At 35.1% G+C, this 24,636-nt stretch overlaps 2 protein-coding genes across 3 annotated transcripts in view; both read left to right on the forward strand.

Moving 5' to 3' along the window:
- The window catches only part of LOC127862393 (NIPA-like protein 2), a 372,103-nt gene extending 348,174 nt beyond the window's left edge, over positions 1-23,929 (forward strand). The window contains exon 12 of the transcript XR_008040595.1: positions 22,970-23,929. The gene's annotated coding sequence lies outside the window, so the exon portion shown is untranslated. The remainder of the gene's footprint in view (positions 1-22,969) is intronic.
- The window catches only part of LOC127862392 (vasculin-like), a 52,917-nt gene that overhangs the window by 5,396 nt on the left and 22,885 nt on the right, over positions 1-24,636 (forward strand). Inside the window, exons 2-8 of one of the 2 annotated variants that reach the window (XM_052401480.1) lie at positions 4,849-4,892; positions 7,873-7,968; positions 9,263-9,284; positions 12,348-12,565; positions 19,773-19,991; positions 20,535-20,604; positions 24,461-24,576. In XM_052401480.1, the coding sequence (XP_052257440.1) occupies positions 7,897-7,968; positions 9,263-9,284; positions 12,348-12,565; positions 19,773-19,991; positions 20,535-20,604; positions 24,461-24,576 (717 nt within the window). In that variant the 5' untranslated portion in view covers positions 4,849-4,892; positions 7,873-7,896. The remainder of the gene's footprint in view (positions 1-4,848; positions 4,893-7,872; positions 7,969-9,262; positions 9,285-12,347; positions 12,566-19,772; positions 19,992-20,534; positions 20,605-24,460; positions 24,577-24,636) is intronic. The other variant, XM_052401478.1, reaches the window with a different exon arrangement.

Below are 24,636 nucleotides of genomic sequence, written 5' to 3' on the forward strand. Positions count from 1 at the left end.
TTAAAATTTCCCAAAAAAAGACACAATTTTCCCAATAAAGCCAATAAGATTACAATGTAATTTAGCAATAATTTCGAACGAGTGCCGAACGAGTGCCGATCGAGTTGCTGAGTCGTCGCCGAACAACAACTGACTTACGTATTTTTAGCGAATTTGGCCGAATACGATTTTACGTTGCTATCCACATCTCTCTATATATTGCGGAGGATAACGACGATAGTCGATGTATCCCGATTGTAAACGCCTGTTTTTACACACGCCCAAGATGGCGGCAAGCAGACGAGAAATTTGCGATGCGCGGCGAAAATGATATGGTTATTACGGAATAATTTAATGCGTGTGTCAATTAACGCAAAATATAACGTTTGAGATAAAAACAACAAATATTTATTACAAATCTTCACAGTGAATGTGCATCACGAAAATCAGTGTTGGGAAATTGGAGTTAGCCTACCGTTACTCACAAAGTTAATGCATTTAAGATGAGTATCGTTTGAAAATGGAAAGAGACAAACATGATATGATTTATATGTTAGTGGATCTGTGTAAAATCAGATTCAATGCATATTCTGCTTTATTATGTTTGTCACGCTTTACGGTTTACTGAAATAGCATTGAAGTGCAAGATGTTGAAAGGTAAAGAAATGAAATAAATTATTTTAACTCCATATGATACATCATTAACATAGCAAGACCACTAAAGCGTTTTTTTATAAATATGTGTTAATGTTTTCACCATATGATAATTAATTTAAAAGAATACTGAACTAAATTCTTACTGTTAAAGAGGTTATGATTAAATGGTATATTTAAGAATCTATATAGATTATTGCAAGTTCAATATGAATGTGGAAGGATATTAACTTAACATTGTCTTCATTGTAAGAACACATTAAATTAGTACTTTATAATATAAAAATGCTGTCAAACATACTTTAATAATTTTAATTCTGTTCTTATAATCATATTTATAATGTTTCCCAATTTCATGGTTTATCGCGCTATTTTTCCCAATTTCATGGTTTATCGCGCTAATTTTCCCAATCCAAAAGGCACAGGCTGTAAGAAAAAAAAGCAAAAAAATCACTGGATGCTGCTTCAGCAAAGCCTAAGTTATCATGCTGTAAAAAAAAAATTCACAATGTCGACCTTCATGCAGTGTCCGACAAATTTCTTATTTTTCAGGTAGCCCACTGGGCTACCAATAAAAATATTTGGTAGCCCATAAAATTTTCTTACAAAATGATAAGAGGCAGGTTTTCATCTTTATTTTATTTCTTCATTTACATGTACATAATATGTATACATACATATACATAAAACAGCAAGTAGTCTGATGTACACAGTCAATATCGTAAATTAATGTTACAGTACAGTAACCGTGTACTTAAATTTAAATGTACCAAAGAAAATCCTATATACATGTAGATATTACATGTATGCGCACATGTATGTGTACTTAAATTCGGACAGCACGTTAAGTCGTAAACGTAAATAAAGCGTTTAGATGATCAATACCATTGACTCGTATGGTGTTAATCAATGCAATTGCCCCTTTTAACAACAAATACAGAGTTTCAAGAAATCAAGAGTATTAAATCATTTATTTACTTGTGTCCGACTTTAAGTACTGTCCGAATTTACGTATTGCATCCGTATGTTACGACACTTGTGTGCAGTCAGTATACAATACAATAATTGTTTCAATAATGAAGGAACTGATACAGCGTAACGGTAACGATACAGCGTGTTTACATGATATTTTATTAAGAGAAAATGTCAATGCCAAATAATTCGCGAGATACCCCGGTACTTTAGTTGAAATTCACAACGAAACTTTTAATGGAAATTAAATGATCTCAATGTTGTACCTGCTACGAAATTTTTATTTACAAATAAATACACCCACGCCAATTTTCGCGCGCTTTTTATCAGGACAAAGAAATTCATTTCTTAAATGTAGAATTTTGTAACCTAAAATAGCTGTACACAACGCGTGCAAACCGTGGCAGGTTATTTACGCATGTTGCACTACAGCGGTCCTGATTGGGAGCTTATTTCATCATATCTTTAAATAGAACAATATGCCGAAATTCATTTGACACTTTAGAAAATTTCAAACGTTTGTGTCTATGACTCTTATCGTCTATATTACCCACCCATAATTTGGTTTTAAAAATATAAATCGGGCATAAAATGGGATTATTGATTGACAGTCGATTAATCCAATTATTAATTGACAATGCAAACTAATTAGCAGGTGTTAACCGCGTTCACAAAGTTGTCATTAATATTCATTTTCGGTTTCGTTACCGTTTTGAAAAATCCGCTATTGTTTTGATTTATTTAATGTTTGGCGTCCTTGGATATTTAACTACATCAAAAACGTTGTCGCAATTACTCATTGTTGCGGTTAACAAAGAATTCCAAACTGCGAAATGGTGTTGCATCATGTGCGCCAACTATCTAACTGGCTCTCATTATATTATTAGCAGACGACAAATGTTGATTCTGATTGGATGATTAAAATACACTGTTACTGTTTAAGACATTACCGCAAGTGATCGGTGACTGATTAGATAATTGATTGCACTTTGTTATCGGATTATAAGCAATCTACAGTGTACAAACACATGGTCAGCGTGTTTATTCTACGTATGTCTGTCAATAAACCGGGCTTCCGCTCTTATAGATTTATAGTAGCCCGGCGGGCGTCAGCTGGAAAATTTCAGTAGCCCGATGAAAAATTTCGGTAGCCCCCGGGCTCCGGGCAATGGATTTGTCGGACACTGCTTCATGTATAGGTCGTAAATTGACTTATTTTTTCGGGTCACGGGGCTTTTTCTTCTTTGAGGTTGGCCGTGGACGGACATATCACAATTTTCACAGGCCAATTCACAAACCTGACATGGCCGTGAATAAATGGTAGTACATGTACTAATTGATTTTCAGCGTTTCTCCTTTTCTTTCTGTCAGTGGCAGTACCGTTACTAATTTCACAAATCCTTATCTGGAGCTCTGAATCAATTGCTCACCATTTGCATTTAACTTTTTATGTCCCCCACCACTATAGTGGGGGACATATTGTTTTTGCCCTGTCTGTTGGTTGGTTGGTTTGTGTGTTTGTTTGCTCCAACTTTAACATTTTGCCATAACTTTTGCAATATTGAAGATAGCAACTTTATATTTGTCATGCATTTGTATCTCATGGAGCTGCACATTTTGAGTGGTGGATGGTCAAGGTCATCCTTCAAGGTCAAAGGTCAAATATATAGCTTCAAAGCGGCGCAGAAGGGGACAAAGTGTTTATGTCAAACACATATCTTGTTGTGTGTAGTAATTGTTACTAGTAACAACGTGTGATGATGATGCTCAGCACTGTCTTTAAAGTACTTTTTAATAACCGAATTACACCTATGATATTCACAAACAATAAATCCGATCCGATGATGTCACATGAGGTACATTCACAGTTCTCAACAATTACTCACAAGACGGTACAGTGTACCTGCTAATCGGTGACACTTTAACGGGATGCTTTGAACTTTCATGACCACGTGCATTTTTGTGTAAACTTAATTAGCCCGACTATATAAAAATTTTAATTCCCACTAGCCCGAATGGATTTTCACTAGCCAAAACCCTTCGGGCTAGTGCAAATTTTGCACACTGCATTCAAAGTAACCCAAAATCATTGCAATTAGTGCTTAAATTATTGTCTTATAAATCACAGTTGATGGAGATATTGACAGTGCAACAAAAGATGTCATACCACCGTACAAACGTAACGTACCAATGATAACCAATAATACTACAATTATTATATTATATTTTGCTGATTTTAAAATGAATAATATAATATTATAATTACTGTAAGTTACCATGTATAGCGCCCAGTTTATTTTGCCCTAAAGTTTCAAGCCATTGTTTTATTTCCATAACACTTATCTTATAGGCAGAACAACTAAAAGTTGGTAACGGTAGATATGAATGGGGTCGCAACAGTTTTTACGAACTTCAAAATGTTTGAATAAAATATGCAAAAATATCTTTGTTTGTGTATGTTCACATCTACTTGTACAGCTAAGGTTGTGGGCTGTTGAAATGTAATGGATAGCTGGTAATTAGTTTGGTGTGAACAAGGACTTGGTGTTTTCCAGATTGGTCCAGATTTTTTGCGCCATCATTGTACATCTCATTCACGCCTTGGTCGTGCTCTTTTAAATGCAAAATTAAGCTTTCCATTGGCCGGGATAATTTGATGAAGCAATATTAAAATGGCCAACATTTTCGGTCCCATTTGTTTATTTTCTTGGCTTGAAAATGTTCTCTCCATTTTTGCAGTAAAAAACAGGGTGCGCGTTATACATGCTTTCGCGCTATACATGGTAACATTCTGTATATCAATGATAATAGTTCTCACCATACTAATAATTATGAAAATACTTTTATTATTTATGATAATATTTATAATTAATTAATACTAATAATGATAATCTTTATTATGATACATGTAATTAATACTACAGTCTACTAACAAGACATATTTTTAATTATAATTGTTGATTATATTTGCTGGTTGAATAATAATTAAAAAGTAGTATACTGACAGGGCCCTCAATCCATTTTAGGGGGAGCGGGTCGCTACCCTCATGAGGGGGAATTTTCGCGGTGTTTCGCTTTTGGGGGGATTTTTTTTCTTACTCATTATTACATTTGTACATGTTTGCACTATATTAATTTCATTTTTCATAATTTAGTATGTCTGACAAGATTAAATTGAAATAGAATTGAGATATAATAATCATGAGACACATCTTATAAAAATATTATTAATTTTTTTTTCAGGGGGAATTTTTACACCCAAAAGGGGAAAAAAGGATACTTTTAAGGTGGGGGACTGCGGCCGAAATTCGGCCGCAGATTTGATAGATTGAGGGCCCTGACTGAGAAAATATCCAAATTTTAGTTTCTGGATCATTAAGAAATCAATGGACTTTCAATAATGAAAGTACATGTACTGTCAAATACTGCTCTAGATAAGAAAATGGTTCCTGAATATTGTGTACTGGTAGTTTGCTCAATTACTTTCACATAATTTTGACATTAATTTATAAAGTTTAGTTGAAGCTTAATTGAAAATGGTATTGACTATGCCTTAAATCTATCAAAAACATTGCCTGTGGGTGGGTGGAGTACATGTCACGCTGAAAAGAGACACATTGTAAATTGGCTTGTACCGTATACGTGCGCTTATAAGACGCATTTTTAAGACTCAAATTAATAAGTTAAAGTGGGGGTCGCGTCTTATAAGCGAGATACTTGTGAAAATAAGCGAAATTTTTCAAAATATCGAGTTTACTGGGCTTACGCTGGCCAAGTTGGACACTTGTCAATTGTTTTGAATCATCGCGGCAGCCATTTGCATTTTCTCTAAAGTCTGTATTTGCCCGTACCGTGTATCGGAACACTATGTTCAGTTACCGATTTACTTGAAATAAAATGTATCGTTATTGATTTTGTTGTCTATTATTTTTTATTTGAATTTTGTTATTTTGGGGTCGTAAGGCGTTATATTGTCCATGGTTATACTTGAAAAGTTTGTATCACCCGATTGTCTGCGCGCGACGTCGTTAAATGTCATATAAATTGGACATAATAGTATACGTGTGTAAGCGGCGACACGATGCCAACCATGCTTAAAATAACAGCAAAATCAGTTCGCAGTTTGAAACTGTTAATTGTTAAATAAACACGCGATTGCAAGTGCTTCTTGACAAATTTGTATCACCTGATCGTCTTTGTTCGACGCTGTTAATTGTCAATTAAGACATAATTGGCAATAAGGGTATCGTCTGAAAATAGTTACCAGTTTGCAACTGTCAATTGTTAAATAAACACGTTCATTCAGACGACCCCCTTATGCCGATGACACCTTATTTATTAGGGACCCACGACAGCGGGAGCAAAGAGCGACCGCATTCAATTATCCACATGTGGCTTTCTTCTTGAAATAGGCATTACCTATAGACAATGGGCGTAACATTTGCATAATCAAGGTAATCTATATCTGCCTCTTAGTTTTCAATACCCGTCAAACAATACAATTTTATTTACAAATTACAACTACTGAAATCGGCAAAATGAAACGCAAACGTAACTCTTATGATCTCAAACTCAATGGATGGTACACAGGACGACGAGTTGTTTGATGATCTTAATGATATCGGCGACTGGGTTTACGATGACAATCTCACTAGTGAGGAATTCTACGAACTGTTCGGTGAAAGCGATGATGAGGATTTCGAGGGATTTTAAGATGACTGATACGATCAATTACGAACGTAATATGTTTGAAATTGTTATGGCAAATTGATTAAATACGCAATTGTTAGAAATTGTGTTAATTTGATAATTATTTTTACTGTATGAATAATACTTGAAAATAAATTAAAACCTACTTATATGTCATGAAATAAACAAATATTATTTACTTTGATGTTTGATGTTTTATTTTTCGGACTTGCGTGAATTACTAATTGTATGCAGCGCGAGTTTGAAAATTTCTCAATGTGTTTCTTATTGATTTTCTTCAACATTCTGCGGTTTTTCGACCGATGAAAACGGCAAAATTTGACCGCGTCTTACACGCGGGTCAGTCTTAAATCCACCGATTATAAAGTCCGAAATCGTGGTGCGTCTTATAAGCGAGGGCGTCTGATAAGCGCACGTATACGGTAGTTATGTAGTCTAAGATACGCCAATATATGTTAAATGAAATATTTTTCAAAATAACCAACAGTCTAAAACAGGAATTCAGTTTATCAATTTACTTCAATGGTTACAATTATGCTGAGTTAGACATTTGAAATGTTTTAATAAAAATTATCATTGTAAATATCAGTACGGACGAAAATTGCTCCAACTTATTTACAGTGGCGAAATTTACTGCCAACAACTTTTTGTGAGCAAGCATAACACCTTTATATGAAATTGATATAAAAATAATAACTTGATGAAAAGGCAAACAAGTTATGAGCTGATGATTTGAAAAAATATAAAATAAATAATTATAACTGAAACAATATTTGCCATTAAGTCTTAAAAATACAGCATGAAGGGAAAACCATTTATGAATTTAAAAAATTTGACAAAATTACAGGGCCCTCTCTTGCCGCTAGGGGAAGCCACCCACAGCCCTCATGAGGGGGAATTTCGCGTCGTTTTGGGCAAAAAGGGAAATTGTAGAAGATCTTTTCACCAACCATTCAACACCTAAAAATGCTATATTTTAATGTGATTTACATAAATATACATTTAATCAAAGGTTAGTAGCACCATACCAGCTGGCAACATAGGTATAAAAGTAAAAAAAAAAGTTGGAGGGGGAATTTTTAGCTGAAAAAGGGGAAAAAGTATACTTTTTTCATGGGGGAAGCCGCAGATATTCGGCGGTAAAGACGGCCAAACGAGGGCCCTGAATTATAAATGAATTCAAATAAACAACATAAGCATATTGCAAAAAGGAAATATTCATATCTTTGATGTGCAATATGGTAACAATGTTCTAATTTTCTAACTTCTAAAACAAGAGAACAAAGTGTGAAGATTTCCAGTTTTCAAAAGTTAAACTGGAACTTAGCCCTGGCTACCAATTTAATAAAATACAACTATCATGTGCAAATAGTTCCTGTATTATTCAAAGTCAAAAGTTTGATGTCACTGATCTTTTTCTAAAATTAAAGTGTTATAATGTTTTCATTTTAAATTTATTTTACTGGTGTGCATACATGTATATAAATATTTCCATATTATATTTCATAGATTTTTTTGAATACACAATACAATTAAATTGTACTTGTATTATTTCAGTCTTTGCGTTGACCATGGTTTAATATGGCAACAAACAACGCTCCAAAGCATGACTTTGCACCGGCCTGGCTGAAAATTCCAAATGCGGAGAATTCTGTAAGTATACATTCCAGTATTTATTACAGTCATATAAGTCTGCCTGTTTGCCAATTAGGCCTGAAATCTTGCAAGCTCAGACAAAAAAAGACAGCATAGGACTGAAATACTTTTTGTGCTGATATGGCTATGTCATAATGGTAGTCCTCTATCAAGTTTGTTCAAACCATGAAACTATATAGGGAAAGCTGCTCTGAAGCCAATGCACCAGAGGTTTGTTATTTTGCAGAGCTGTTGAAGTTCTGCTCTGCTAAGATGGTTTAAAATAATCCTCTACAGTCCAAACATGCGTTTTGGGAGCTTCAGTACCTTTAAACACATTTCTAGATAAACACTTTAACTTTAAGTACCTACATGTTTGTAAGTGTAATTGGCTATTTAAACCACAGGTGGTTAGCGTGTGGCTATGATATTAATTAGTGAAAACATCATTTTTAATGATAAATAATCATATAATAACGAAAAATTAAATTTTATGGCAAAAAAAATTCACTATCACACTATCAAATATATATAACAAGGTATGCAACTCAAAATCACCCCAAAACGGGGTGCATCGCTTTGAACAGCCATGTCTTCATCAATTGTGCAGGGATTTTCACGATCTCGGTCTTATTCAACGCAAAAATGAATTTCCTTTCTGGAAATGTATATGTCTTGCAATATTTTTACAAATGCTGGGTCAACTTTTAAGAAATAACACGATACACAACTCGCATGACCCAGTTGACAATGATCATGCAATCTTTAAGACTGAAATCTTCACGGAGTAAAAGGCATCTTCCCTACAAAGTTCATGTACCTCGATACCATAATTCAATAAAACGTATGAAAAAATATTATTACTGTTCTTGTCGTTACATTATGCATCACGACTAACTGTCCAGCGCCGTTTGAAACCTTTGTTTACATACATTTCAACTAACTGACATTTTAAACAAACGAGTAATTTCATTGGTTCAATGCGGAGGTGTGTCTTTACAACTGGAGATTTCATTCATAAAGTACCTTTAATGGCTACATGAACATTATAAAGAAGAAGCTGGAGCCCACTCCATAAAATTATCTTTTTAGTAACATTTAATCAAGTGAATTGTAAGAATAAATCTTTTCAGTTCTTAGTACACTTAATCCATGAATGAAAATAGGTTTAGTCTTTGTCTTAGATCACAACATCTGTTCTTTAGTTTCCAGTTTGTCTGTTTATTTGTCATTCTGCTATAGTTTATTTGAAACTTCTGTTCACTTGTACAAACTGATTTGATACTTAACTTTTTATTTCGTTTTGTTTCAGAAGCCATCCGGAGTTAATAAAGGTATGTAATTTGATTGTCATTTCAAGGCATTGGAAGAACATGATGTGAATTGATACATATTAACAAAATAATATTATAATTATATAATTTTGTTATTAATGCAAAATAAAAATTTGTTTTAATACATTTACTTTTTAGCTCTGTGAATTCCACCTTAATTGGAATATGAACAAAATAAAACAAACCACTAACACCATTATGAAAATGTTGAACATGCTGGCATTCTAAAACACTTAGTGTGCTAGTGCATAGTTCAGGGATCAGAGCCACAACTTCCTAGAGGGATATACACTGTAACTCCAATATAGTGCGGTCCGTTATAACGCTGTGTCCAATATAACGCGGGGGGTCCTTGGATCCCGTTTTCTCTCCAACCTGCCATTTCTGATTCAAATCCATGTTATGCAACTTCATGTATTTTCATAAATTCAAAGAAGCCAGCGATCACAGCTTGATTGCTTTTTCCGTCCGTTTAACTGATTTTAATCGATTAGAGGTTAAACGACACTCGACAGCTAATTGATGTTAATCTGTTGTGTAATGCCAATAAAGGTGTGAAAACTCGCGAGTCGGTGTTTATTACATGTATTCCCTATCAGCGTGGTTCGGTGCGCTAATTTCAATAAGCAGTGCTCACGCTGCTGCCAGACATTATCGCCAATGGCGATTATTTAATCCAACTGGCTATTATTTCTTAAAATTGTCTAGAAAAAATGGCGATTATTTTATCCGCCTACATCAAAAATAAATTTGCCTCTACAAGTTTTCTGTCGAATGCAAAACGCCTGTAAATTGGGGCCATCAAGCAGGAAAAATCAATAACGAGATTACCTGTGTACACACTCGACCCTGTGTATTGTCATACACGCGTCAATAACTTCTGCGACATCGTGGCCTAGAGCGTTTTTCTGAATCATTGTTCCACAGACTGATATACTTCGAAAAAAACGTCTTTAATCTCCCAGTGCTTTACCAAGTATCGGTAACTGTTAGATTTTCGTTATTTTTTCGCCAATTATTTTTTTAAGCGTAATTATTGAAAATCGCCGCGAATATTGTCGGCTGGTTTAGTTTTTCCACGCCGTTTTTTTCTGCAATTAGATTACATTTAACATTTCTTGATTAAATAATTATTTAATCGCCATCAACTAATTATCCCCGTCATTACCGCTATCTGTCGTCTGCTTCAACATTTCTTGATGTGTGATAATGATTTCAATTTTGTTTGTAATTATTTTGTTTACGACGCACAAATGATAGATCTACCCAAAGGTATATTAATACATCTTTATTCATAATAATTATATTTTTCTATAATTAATGTGCTTTTGGTGCTCAAAATACTAATTAACGTTAAAATATCGACACTTCTCAAAAGGTAAGTAGTATAAAAAACTTGAGTTTTGCAATGTTGCAATTATTCACGCTGTCGCTACTTTCTGAAAACAGTACCATTTTACGCATGTTGCAAATGTCTGCAATCTCGCAATTTTAAATTATGTATCTATGAGTAAAGTAAAGCACTGAAATATCACATTCTAAAACAATATTTCAACCTATATAGATTGCGTATTCGTAAGGTTACGTGGTTTTATTTTCTGCAGTCAAACGATAGATTCTATGCATATTTTATTTCATGTGCAAAATAGATATCTTGACATGTTTTCGGACAGTCGTTTTCGGATACGTACGGTTTGTTGATTTTAATTTATTTTGGGCATTCTTTATAAAAAAATTATAGAATGACGAATACATATGCGGTGTTACGTATGGTCTGGTTGACAATATTTCGTTTTGTACTAACCAGAACTTGCACCTTAGATAGACTTTAAAAATTGAACAATTTGAAAGGGCAGTTTTCTTATTTTAATAATAGTTCTTTAATAAAAGTATTTATCTTTTTGCTTTAAAGTTTATATGTATGTATCTGTAGCTGATGTCTGGTTTGTTAAGTCACACCCACAACCTTGATTGTATTCTTTATTGTAAAGACATGATAATATTTTATAAGAAAATGACACTGATATTATGCTTGTTTTTAAGTTTATATTATAACTTAAATCCAATAGATATACATTTGATTAAACATAGATAACACGAGATTCATTTTTTTTCTTTTTACCGTCAGTACCATTTTGCAGAAAAGTCCACGTCTGTTTTGGCTATTATTTTTTTTAAGGAAAAAATGATGGCTATTATTTTCTGAAGGCCAGAGTGAGCACTGAATAAGGCAAGTGCAAGCGGAATAATTATCAAATTAAAGTTATTTAAAACGATTACCTGTTTATGTTTTGTATTTTTCGTGTATTGTATTTCATTGTATAAACTATGGCTGTGTAAGTGTGTTATCGTTTATTATATGCTACACATGCTTGATAAATAAAAATATCTTTGTGTGTGTTTAATGTTTCAGTACGTATACGAAAAATAAATTTTAAAATCCTGACGATTTATTTACATCCTAACGCAGTGTAATAGTTAACAGAGATGCACTTAAATTTTTGCCCGTTATCAGAAAGCCCACGGAAAGCACGTTTTTTACATGCTGCGTATGACGCAATAAAACATTTCTTTGTACATGTATCGTATTGCATTCAATCTAAATCTAAATTCGCTCGTCCAATGAAAGCTGTGTCCCATAATGCACTGTACTAATTTTTCTGAAAAATGGCGTAGGCATATGAATTTGTTTATGAAGTTCGTAAACATATTTCGTGTCATAAATGTTAAACATTATTTTTTAGTAAGTGATGTAATTATATTGGATTATCGGATAAATGTGCACATTAGAAAAGCGGTATGTATACTGTTATCGTTTGATTCTGTTTATATATGCATGTATTTGCGGATGACAACACAGCATGACAATACACAGGACCTATATTATAGGCTATACTATACCTGTTTTTATAGCCCCTTAAATAAATAAGCTCAAAACTTATAACGCTGTCCGTTTATAACGCTGTTGCGTGGCTTGGACCCCGTCATCCGCATTATATTGGAGTTACAGTGTATCATGCTCATGTAGGCCCAAGAAGTTCATGACAAGCTTATTTGTTGCAGGTAAACGCTTTCCTCCGGGTCCAACCAACAAGTACCGCCATCATTCTGTGGATGACGACTACTATGCATACTACAACGGTTACCCATACTACCCTGGCTACAGTTACCATGACATCAAGTACGGCATGCACTACAGCTCCCAGCCCACCCTTGTACGGGCCAATGGCCAGCGAGACACCAAGTACCAGCATCCCCATGCCAGATATGGAGTGGGGCAGGTAAGTTTGAACATAAATAAATTAGGTGGATGGGACAGAGATATAGTTAAATGCATAAAGCTTACTGATATGCTTTTGAGTCTTCTCTAAAGTTAAAAGCCGGATAGGTTAATTTTTGTTTTGTGGCTTTGTTGTAAAAGAAAAAGATATTAGTGAAGATGAAAAAAGTATTATTTAATTGTATCTCTACAGGCTTTTTCCGCCCTATGCCACGGGTCCGAAATTCGGCCCCATTCCCAATGCAAATCTGGTTGTTTTTTTCCCAATTCAAAAAAAAATTCCCAATTAAAAAAAAAAAAAAAAAAAAAAATTTTTTTTTTTTTTTTTTTTTTTTTTTTTTACCCTTTACATATATAAGTTGACCTGATCTGGTGTAGAAAATAGAAAGTATTGCATAATTAAATTATCTGTTGCCTTGAATTTGTTTTAAGAACTGTAAAATATGTTAATGATTATTTAAGACTTTCCTTTTTTTCCTCAAAATCCGGCGCTTCCCGCGATTTTTTTCACCTCAAAAAGGCCAAGCCTTTTCCCCAAATTCAGATTAAAAAACCTGCACTAATCACACATGTTCATAATATTTTGTAAAATTTTAATAATAACTTATCAAAATAGTCGTTATTTACCAGTTAACAGCTTCTTTGAAATATAAGAAACACTGTTTTAAATAATTTACATGCGATAATTTTTCCCAATTGAGCCAATTTTGCGATTAATTTTTTTCCCAAAATGGGGGTTTTCACGACGCGAAATTCCCAAAATTCCAGTGTGGCGTTTTCCCAAAATGGAGCGGAAAAAGCCTGCTCTATTACTACTTCAAGTCTTAATTAAATTATCAATGCATATATAATTATATATACAAAATTTATTTGACAAACAAAATATTTTATTTGAATTATTTATTTTTCGCTACACTTAGAATAGTACTACCAGAAATGCAAACATTTCCTGTGGCATTTCCCCAGAATGGAGGAAAATATTTTATCCCACTTATCGTGCAAGTACCTCTTCTCGAACCTCGCCTTTTTTCGAACCTTTCATTTGTTTACATTTTATGCGCATGCGCGCACGCACACAATGTCATCGTTTTGTGGGTACCTACGCATTGTTTACGACGACTTGCGCGTAACTGTCAATCTCCGAAAATGCGTCACAAACAGGTAAAATAAGTACATTAAACCTAAAATACCTAAAAATCATTGTTTTTCTTAATGCTTTTTTACCTATTTTATGATTTTCATGTAAAAATCTATTAAACATGGATCTCTTTCGATCTCAACTATGCTTGACAAAAACACTTTTCGTCTGCGGCAACAAGTCACGTGACCATGGTCAAATCATGTGACAAAGCTATTTTTAACCGAAGTAAAATGTTGCATGTCACTTATTGTTGCAACTTAAAACATATGTTTCTGATTGTGTTTTTGTAACTTTTCATTTAATATTTGTCCAACAAATTTCAGAAATTCCCAATGAAAAAAGTTAAAAAACGTAAGGGGTTCTCTCCATCAGCACTCACAAATGCTTACAATCTTGTAAAAGAAACTGGGATCCCTATTAAAACTGCTGCTAGACAGTATGGAGTGCCACATAATACCCTTCGTGACCGGGTAAAAGGCCGCCTGGATCCAGAAACCACGATGACAGGTTCTGGTCTACTATTAACATTGGAAGAGGAGGCAAAATTAATTGAGCACATTAAACTGATGGCTGATTTGGGGTACGGTTTTACCATAACAGATGTGGTCTCAATAGCAAGTGACTATGCAGTCTTTCTTAAGAAGCGAACACGGGACAAATCATTGACCGTGAAATGGTTTAAGGGCTTGCGCAGCAGGTGGCCGGAGCTTAGAGTCATAAAACCAAGGGGGTTAGCTAAATGTAGTGCAGAAGCTACCAATGAACAAGCTGTTGATAGTTATTTTACAAATTTAGAAAATGTACTGAAAAGTAAGAACCTTATTGACAAACCTGAGTGTATATATAACATAGATGAAAAAGGGTTTCAAACTGAACATGCCCCACCATACATAGTTAGTGGTAATGCAACAGCTCCCGCAATCACCTCATCCCGGACAGCAACAAACACAGTAATTGGTGGCAGTAACGCAATTGGGACACAGAATCCTCCCTACTTTGTTTTCAAGGGTGTAAGAATGAATGAAACATTAATGCAAGGTGCTTCTTCAGGATTAGATGCAATTATGTCAAAGACAGGCTGGTCTAAATCAAGCATTTTTCTGGAATATTTACAATCCCACTTCATCAAGTACATTCAAAGATCTGATCCTAATCAGCAAATTATCATCATATTTGACGGCCACAAATCTCACATCAATGTCCCTGTGTTGGAATGGGCAAAGAAAAACAACATAATTTTGTTTGTCCTTCCAGCACATACATCTCAGGTGCTTCAACCCCTTGACGTAGCCTGCTATGGACCTCTGCAGAAAATATATAATTATGCATGTCAAAAAATTTTCAGAGAACATCCATCTTTCAAAATCACAAGATACAATATTGCAGAATTAGCATCCAATGCATATGTGACAGCATTATCCATGAATAACCTGAGGGCTGCCTTTGAAAAGACTGGCATATTTCCATTTAATAGAACTGTGATAAGTGCTAACATTTTTAAGCCATCAATTCCTTATGTTGGTCTTCAAGAAAACACTGTGGTTTCTGACATTCAGCCATGCATGGACAATCTTTTTATAACTGCTGAAAACATAATTGAAATGAAGAGATCACACCATGTCAATACACTTAAAAAGACTTTAAGAAATAATGTGTCTGGTCAGGAAATAACCAGTGATTGCTTAAATCAAGAAATGTTTTCACAGCCTTTACCAAGTTCCAAAGATACACCAGTCTCTCCAATCAACAAAAGAAAACAAACAAAAACAAATGCAACAAATGTCAATCTAAGTAATGCACCCCTCCCAGAACCTCTTCCAGGACCTTCGCACATTGGCAGTTATTTTAACATGTGTGATACTGATAGTCAGTCTTCTGAAGATGATGTTCCTGAAGAAGACAAATGATGTGTGTGTAAACTTTTTCAACCCAAGGAACTGAAAAACTGTGTTTCCCTTGTGTTTACAAAAGGGACACAGTGTGATCACCCAAACTGTGGACATTGGACACACTTGATTTATTGCTGCAAACAGATAGTTGTTAGGCGGAATGATGTCTTCAAATGCCCATGTCATAAAAGTGAAGAGTAAAAATACTAAAATTGAGATAGAAACATACATTTTTTTATAAAAAAATAGTTATAAATCAAGTTTTAATGTTATTTTCTAGTTTCATAAAAAAAAATGAACAAAATCTGCTTAGAATTGTAAATTGAAATAGTAAACAATGAAGGGTTCGAAAACAGGTACGATTGTTTGGCGGCCATGACAGTTTTACATGATATGGTGGTGCTGGAAACTTACGCAAATCTGTTAACAAAAGAGGATTTACATAACAATTAAAGTTGTCAGGTATGTAGAAACTAATTATCACATAAAACTCTTATAAATACGTTTCACTATTTCCAATTTTATTTTTGACATGTCGAAAATTAAGAGGTTCGAAAGATGGTTCGTCCATGATATACAGCGTATTGGGTTGATTAAAGCCCAGTTGATTAAATTTCTCCTATGAACCACGGCACAAAATGATGATAATTTTGATTAAATAAAAAGGATTACTGAATAAAATTCAAGCCTCACATGATAAACCTAATCTATAATCAACACTAACCTATTATTCTCTATGTTAATCATTCATCTATTACTGCAGGGCTCGAAACTAACACTCGCACACTCGCAAAATGCGAGTGAAAAATACTGAATTGCGAGTTAAGTTTTAAGCCACTTTAAGCCAGTTTTTGCGAGTAACGAAATAGTGAAAAAAAGAGTAATATTGCTAAATGCGCTCGACATCGTGAACGCTAAACCGTAGGTCAATTTATAGAATGTTCGAATACCCGTATGCTTAAGCGCGCACCTTGTATGTAGACAGGTATACTTATTGTACAGATACGCGGCCGGCATTGTTACACAGAACGTGAAACAGTCAATTATTCACACGTGTTCATTGAACTTGAACAGACATGGCATCGATGCGAAAAATAACTAGTTTCTTTTTGCCCAAAGACGGAAATAACAATATGAAAGATAAAGCAAAGTTAACCGTTGAGTTAGAAACAAGAAATATCTTTTAAAAAGATATACGGCGTTGATTGTGGTTGGAGTTTATGAAAGGTTAAGAGTTCAATGAATTAGATTAAGGGTAGCGAATGACTTTTTCTGTGCAGTTCTTAGCTGCATCACACGCAGTACGGGATGTTACGCGGAGTTTTCGCGGCTTATTTTATATTATTACATATTGCTGGTCATAAACCTATATTTACAAAACAGAAAACCAAAATGAAAGGTGCACGCCCAAACTGTATTGATGTCGAGATGAGTGTAAAACTGTTCTATCTATTAAGCCTTTTTATTAGAGATAAAATTGTTTCATGCTGAACACGCAGTAAAACAGTGTTACAAAGACGCGGACATGTTTCCAATGTTCTGGTCGTATGCTCAAATCAGCCTATGGGATAAATGAAGTGTATTCATTCTGACCTAGCTGCGGGAAATTTTATTTGAATTTTATTGGACAGTTTCAAAGGTCAGGTAAGGTGAAAAGCTGGCTTAATACAGCTACGCCTAAAAAAAAAACCGGAAATTTAATCCTTCCATGAAAACAGTTAAGTGGGAAAAAGAACTCAATATAAATCTAAAATTTGCGAGAATGTTTTTGATTTTGCGAGTTAGTATTAAAGCTGCTCGCAATATTTTGCAAGTAAAAAAAAAAGTTAAATTCGAGCCCTGTTTCTATTTAAATAACATGCCTCACTCTGTTTAGAAGACTTGTTGCTTATAATGCCTGTGTTCATATGGCAATGTCAAAGTGTCATTTTTAGCTAGACTATTATAAATGAAATATATATAGTGGAGCTATCCTACTCACCCCGGCATTGCCGTTCCCTTGTCCGTTTGCGTGCAAATGTGATAGTTTGCGTACTACCCCAAATATTTTCAATGTCCTTTGACATATTGCTTTCATATTTTGCATACTTGTTTACCATCATGACCCCAACCTATAAACAAGAGCAGACAACTGAATCAAGCATTTTGACAGAATTATGGCCCCTTTTATACTTGGAATATGCATGTTATTGATAAATCTATGTTAAAGTTTGCGTAATACCCCAAATATTTCCTGTGTCCCTTGACATATTGCTTTCATATTTTGCATACTTGTTAACAATCATGACCCCAACCTATAAACAAGAGCAGACAACTGTATCAAGCATTTTGACAGAATTATTGCCCCTTTTATACTTAGAATATGCATATTATTGATAAATCTATGTTAAAGTTTGCGTACTACCCCATATATTTCCCTTAACATATTGCTTTCATATTTTGCATACTTGTTAACCAACATGACCAACATGACCCCAACCTATAAACAAGAGCAGACAACTGTATCAAACATTTTGACAGAATTATGGCCTTTTTAACCAGGTTTTCCGAAGGAAAAAACTGGTTATTAGATTGGCGAATGCGGGCGGGCTGGCTGGCTGGCTGGCTGGCGGGCTGGTTGAATAAGCTTGTCCGGGCCATAACTATGTCGTTCATTGTCAGATTTTAAAATCATTTGGCACATTTGTTCACCATCATTGGAAGGTGTGTCGCGCGAAATAATTACGTCGATATCTCCAAGGTCAAGGTCACACTTTGAGTTCAAAGGTCAAAAATGGCCATAAATGAGCTTGTCCGAGCCATAACTATGTCGTTCATCGTCAGATTTTAAAATCATTTGGCACATTTGTTCGCCATCATTGGACGGTGTGTCGCGCGAAATAATTACGTCGATATCTCCAAGGTCAAGGTCACACTTTGAGTTCAAAGGTCAAAAATGGCCATAAATGAGCTTGTCCTGGCCATAACTATGTCATTCATTGTGAGATTTTAAAATCATTTGGCACATTTGTTCACCATCATGGGACGGTGTGTCCCACGAAAGAATCACGTCAATATTTCCAATGTCAAGGTCGCCACGACTAAAAATAGATTAAAAAAAAAAAAAATTACAAAGGGGGTTAATTTTTTTGGTCATTTCAAAAGTTCAGTTTGAGTTTTCTCCCTTTATCAGATTTTTTTTTCACAATGAAAACCTGGTTTTGTGACAATTTTGTCCCTTGTTTATACTTAAAATATGCATATTATTGATAAATCTATGTTAAAGTTTGACAAAACAACACTTACCTTGCATACCACAATGAACTCCACCCAAACCATCCCCCACGCCCCCCAACCCCCCCCCCCCCCCCCAAAAAAAAAATTATAATTTATTTCACATTTTTGAAAGAATTCATCTATTAAATGATCTCACACCCCCCTCTCCCCCCCCCCCCCCCCCCCCTCTCCTTAAAAAAATAATTTTGTTTTCTTATTTTTGAAATGCTCTCCATGATGGCTTACGTTATACTGTCAAGCACTCAAATAGTCGAGCACGCTGTCCTCTGACAGCTCTTGTTAACACCAATATTATTAGCCAATGAGTCAGAGCTTAGCTGATTATCCAAATTTCAGCATCTGTGTCATGTTCGGGCTGATTCATTGGTCACAATTTAATAATTCCAATCCATATATAATTTGTGTAAAATTTACATCTTTGTTTAAAAAATGGTCCTTATTTTGCACATAGGTTCCTTTATAAAAATACTTTTTCTGAAAGACCACCCGAAGCTGGATCCATTTAAGAAATAAAGTATTTTATGTGATGTATAAGAAAGAACTTGGCATTTTCCTGACCATTGTTTAGATTAGCATGGTGTTTTAGCATCAAACTGTCATCACAATGAAAAAAATTGAATTATTATAACTTTTAGATGGTCTTTAAGGGTAATTTCATGGACTTGTCAAAAGTGACAGCATTAGTCCAAAGTGCTTTTGGCAAAGCCAGTAAAGCAGTATATGGTCTGCACACAAAATTACCACAATTTTGGGAGAGCGGAAAGTAATAAAGAAGTCGGGCCAATCATAAAACCTTGCATATTTTCATTAAGTATATAAAAAAACTTCTTAAACATCTCAACCAACAAACAAGTTTTGCCATTTTATTGCTTAATATCACCTCTAAGATTCTGATGTTTAAGGGCATGAACGTGGGCTATCCCCCGTACTACGACTTCCTGCCTCCCTTCGAGAATTACTATCCCGACAGAGAGTACTACAACAACAACAACTACCCATCACAGCGAGGCAGCTCCAAGAAAAGTTACTACGAGAAGGACGGCCGTAGCAACTCTAAGGAGGGCAAGGAGAAGGACGAGAGGAAGGAGAAGGAGACCGACAAGCCTTTTAAGGACGACTTTGTAAGTGATGTAATACATTGGGATTTATATTATTATGTAGACTAGGCCGGCACGATTCATTCGATATTGCAAATACGTAAGTGTTGATTCAAGGAGGATTTTGTGAGTGGCTTCAAATTGGTTCTTTTCCTTATTATGTAGACGTAGTAGGCCCTCATAATTCAGGAGACTTTGTTAGTGGCTTCAATGAAACAGTTTACTGTGAATAGTTGGAATCATGATTTCCAGTTTATTTAGCATCCTTCAATCATCTTTATCTACCTGTGATTGAGTCTGTCTTCCTGTTTTTGTAAAGTTTGACTGATTATTTTGTATATTTTTTATGAGTAATTCATAAAATCAGAGTTGTCATAAACAATTTTGTTCATTGCTTTAAATAAATAATAATCTGTTCCTTTAAAGGTCAATTAATAGTATCACAAGGGGTATTCTAAACCAATGGTGACACTGTTTAGATGAAGTTTAAAAAATTCTCTAGAATGCTTTAAAGTCAACTGCCCTGAATTAAATGAGACTATAGGAATTAACATTGCACTTTTTCAGCCATCTTTGAATGGAGATGAGGAAAACATAGACAAACCCAGCAAGCAAGTCAATGGCACAGGAGTGTGGGGTAATGTACTCACAAACATATACATATCCTTTGATTATAAGCACGAAATTAGTCATACTCCAAACAACAACAGCACACATTTCTTGTTAATGAGTCAAAACTGACTTGTTTTTGTTTGTTTTTATGCCCCCGGGAGGGTGGCATATAGCAGTTGAACTGTCAGTCAGTCAGTATGTCAGTCTGTCCGTCCATCCGAAAAGAAACTTTAACGTTGGCCATAACTTTTGCAATATTGAAGAAAGCAACTTGATATTTGGCATGCATGTGTATCTCAGGAAGCTGCACATTTTGAGTGGTGGAAGTTCAAGGTCATCCTTCAAGGTCAAAGGTCAAAAAAGAATTATTTCAAAGCGGCGCAGTAGGGGGCATTGTGTTTCTGACGAACACATCTCTTGTTTCATTCATACTTGTTCAATTGGGAATGGGACCCCCTACTGGACCCAAATTTGAATGAAAAAAATCACTGACCCTTCATTGCAAAGTATGCTTAATAAAATCACCATTGATATCTGTCTGTAATAGAGCAACAGATAAGATTTCTTGTCAATTAGCTTTCACTACAAGCTTTTTGTAACGATTAGTTTTTTCCTAAAAACTATTCGTAAATTAGTTTTTTAGCTCACCTGAGCGATAGCTCGGGGTGAGCTATTGTGATCACTCGGCGTCCGGCCGTCTGTAAACAATTTGTAAACATCTTCTACTAAACCATTGAGCCAATTTCAACTAAATTTCATGTGGAGCATCCCTAGGTCATGGGACAAAAGAATTGTTAAAAAAAATTTGATCACATAACCAAGATGGCCGCCATGACCATATATGGTAAAAACCTTGAAAAATCTTGTCAGAAACCGCTCATCAGATTTTCAAAAAATTTCACAGGGATGACCTTTGAAGGCTCCCCTGAAAAAGTTGTTCAAAGAAATTTGATTCGTCAAAAAACATGGCCGCAGGAGCTCGTTGAACTTTGCATGTTTATTCGTTTTTGCCTATTTTGTGAAAACTTTCAAAAATCTTCCACATTTTTTGTCCGATCCTTTCCAAATTTGCACAGTGTCTTTATATCAATGAGGACACGAACATTATTGGTCCATGAAGTACAGAATTACCTCCCCTTGAATTGAGAAAATGGTGTTTATGCAATAAAGTCCAAATTTTTCATCCAATTCTTTCCAAACTTGTAAGGATTTAGCATGGTTCAAACAAGGGAAACAACTACGGTTTATGCATGTTCTTTTTATTACAGATTTGCCTCCCTTTAATTCATTCAAAATCTCATTTTACAGCAGAGATTCCAAATCTGACCTGTAAATGAGCCCCATATTTACTGCCAGTGCTAGGTTACCTTTTCCTATTTGATCATTCTTAAGTATTGGTCTTGTAATGCTGCTACTGCTTCTGCTACTGCTACTGCTACTACTACTACTACTACTACTACTACTACTACTACTACTACTACTACTACTACTACTACTACTACTACTACTTCTACTACTACTACTACTACTACTTCTACTACTACTACTACTACTACTACTACTACTACTACTACTACTACTACTACTACTACTACTACTACTACTACTACTACTACTACTACTACTACTACTACCACCACCACCACCACCACCACCACCACGTCTACTATTACTACTTCTACTACTACTGCCACTACTACTACTACTTTTACCACTACTACTACTACTACTACTACTACTACTACTACTACTACTACTACTTCTACTACTACTACTACCACTACTACTACTACTACTACTACTACTACTACTACTACTACTACTACTACTACTACTACTACTACTACTACTACTACTACAACTACTATTACTACTACTACTACTACTACTACTACTACTACTACTACTAGTACTACTACTACTACTACTACTACTACTACTACACAACCACCACCACCACCACCACCATTCACAGTGACAAAAAACGTATTCACACAATGGCTGCTACTACAACTTATAGCCCATATAGGGGGGCATGCATGTTTTACAAACAGCCCTTGTTTCTATGGGATTTTAACCACAACTGTTCATGTTTATCTCCGACACATATTTTTAGGTCACCTGTCATGAAGTGACACGGTGAGCTTATGTGATCGTGTGATGTCCGGCGTCCGTTGTGCATGCCTGCGTGTGTCCGTGCATCCGTCCGTCAACAATTTGTTTGTGTAGACAGTAGAGGTCACAGTTTGCATCCAATCTTGATGAAATTTGGTCAAAATGTTTATCTTGATGAAATCCGGTTTGGGATTGTATTTGGGTCATCTTGGGTCAAAAACAAGGTCACTAGGTCAATTAATAGAACAACCTTCTGTAGACAATAGAGGTCACAGTTTTCATCCAATCTTTATGAAATTTGGTCAGAATGTTTATCTTGATGAAATCTGGGTTGGGATTTTATTTGGGTCATCTGGGGTCAAAAACTAGGTCACTAGGTCAAATAATAGAAAAACCTTGTGTAGACATTAGAGATCACAGTTTTCATCCAACCTTTATGAAATTTGGTCAGAATTCTTGATGAAATCTGGGTGGGATTGTATTTGGGTCATCTGGGGTAAAAATCTAGGTCAAATAAATAGAAAAACCTTGTGTTGACAATAGAGGTCACAGTTTTCATCCAATATTTATGAACTGTGGTCAGAATGTTTATCTTGATGAAATCTGGATTGGGATTGTATTTGGGTCATCTAGAGTCAGGAACTAGGTCACTAGGTCAAATCATAGAAAAACATTGTGTAGACAATAGAGGTCATAGTTTTCATCTGATCTTAATGAGTCAGGTGAGCGATTCAGGGCCATCATGGCCCTCTTGTTTTATAGTTTGATAAAAACTTGCAATTATTTCTGGATCAGATGAGCGCTTTATTTTGGCCATTGTTAATTCTAAAAAATTCTTTTTATGTCATCATAAATTCACAGTCAATGGGTCTGTGTAAATATAAGTATTAATTGTATGTGGATGGTGATTTTGTTTCAACCAGTTTCAATACTCCTGCCTTTCAGTCTCAGAGATCACTCACATTGCCTAACCTTCTTCATCAAAGTCAAACCAGTGTTAATCATGATGTCATGAGTTTTTCAGACACAAATTGCCGCTGTGTTTTGAGCATAATATTCCAGAATCTGTCACTAACTGTGCTATTAAATTTGATAATATAATCGTAAAGACCTCTCTTGACTGTTTGGTCGCGTACAAATTGTAAAATATTGAGCGTGCAAGCCGTTATGAAAGATTCCTTACCCGTCCGCATTCAACAGCAGAGATTTTCCCGAACTTGTTACGACGGAGTTAACTATTTATATCGACAACGGCCTTAACCGGTGTCTGTATAACCTTACTGAAAACATAACTGCTGCACTAAAGGTCCTAATATAAAACTATAAAAAGGAATAATAGTGTGCAATTCAATTTGTCCATTTACATAATCGTTTTCTGTATGATTGTTTTTTATTACAATTTGTTTTCTGTCAAATACAAATCATAAGAACGATAAGCAGAACCTTATCTGTTGCCCTGCGTAGACACAAACTTATCCAACAAAGCACTCATACACCTTTTAACGTTCAATACTAAAAACATTCAGAAATCGTACACAAAATATTCAATTGTACATTTGTGTATCCTGCATTAAAAAAAATTACAGTTGTGCCCACTTTTCCACTGAGAATTTCTATAACTTGATTGGTACTACTTGCTGTGCATGCAGTCATATTGGGTATTGGGGGTTTTGGGGGGGGGGGTTATTCACAACTTTGGAGACTAGCTAGTTTTACTTGTTGCAGCCACTTTATTGAAATGTAAAAAAAATCTGTTTATCCTACAGAGAATCCACCCCTGAGTAAGGCCCCCAATACAAAGCCTACTGAAGAGAATGGAGAAACTAGTCAATCCAAAGTGCTCAGAGATCCCACTTTTTATAAATACCTTGTTCCCAGTAAGGTAAGATTGTATACAGCAAACCCACAGTTTAGCATGCTTGTGAATTAGTGTTTGTATCTT

Source organism: Dreissena polymorpha, chromosome 16, assembly GCF_020536995.1.
Source record: "Dreissena polymorpha isolate Duluth1 chromosome 16, UMN_Dpol_1.0, whole genome shotgun sequence".
Taxonomy (NCBI): Eukaryota; Metazoa; Mollusca; class Bivalvia; order Myida; family Dreissenidae; genus Dreissena; species Dreissena polymorpha.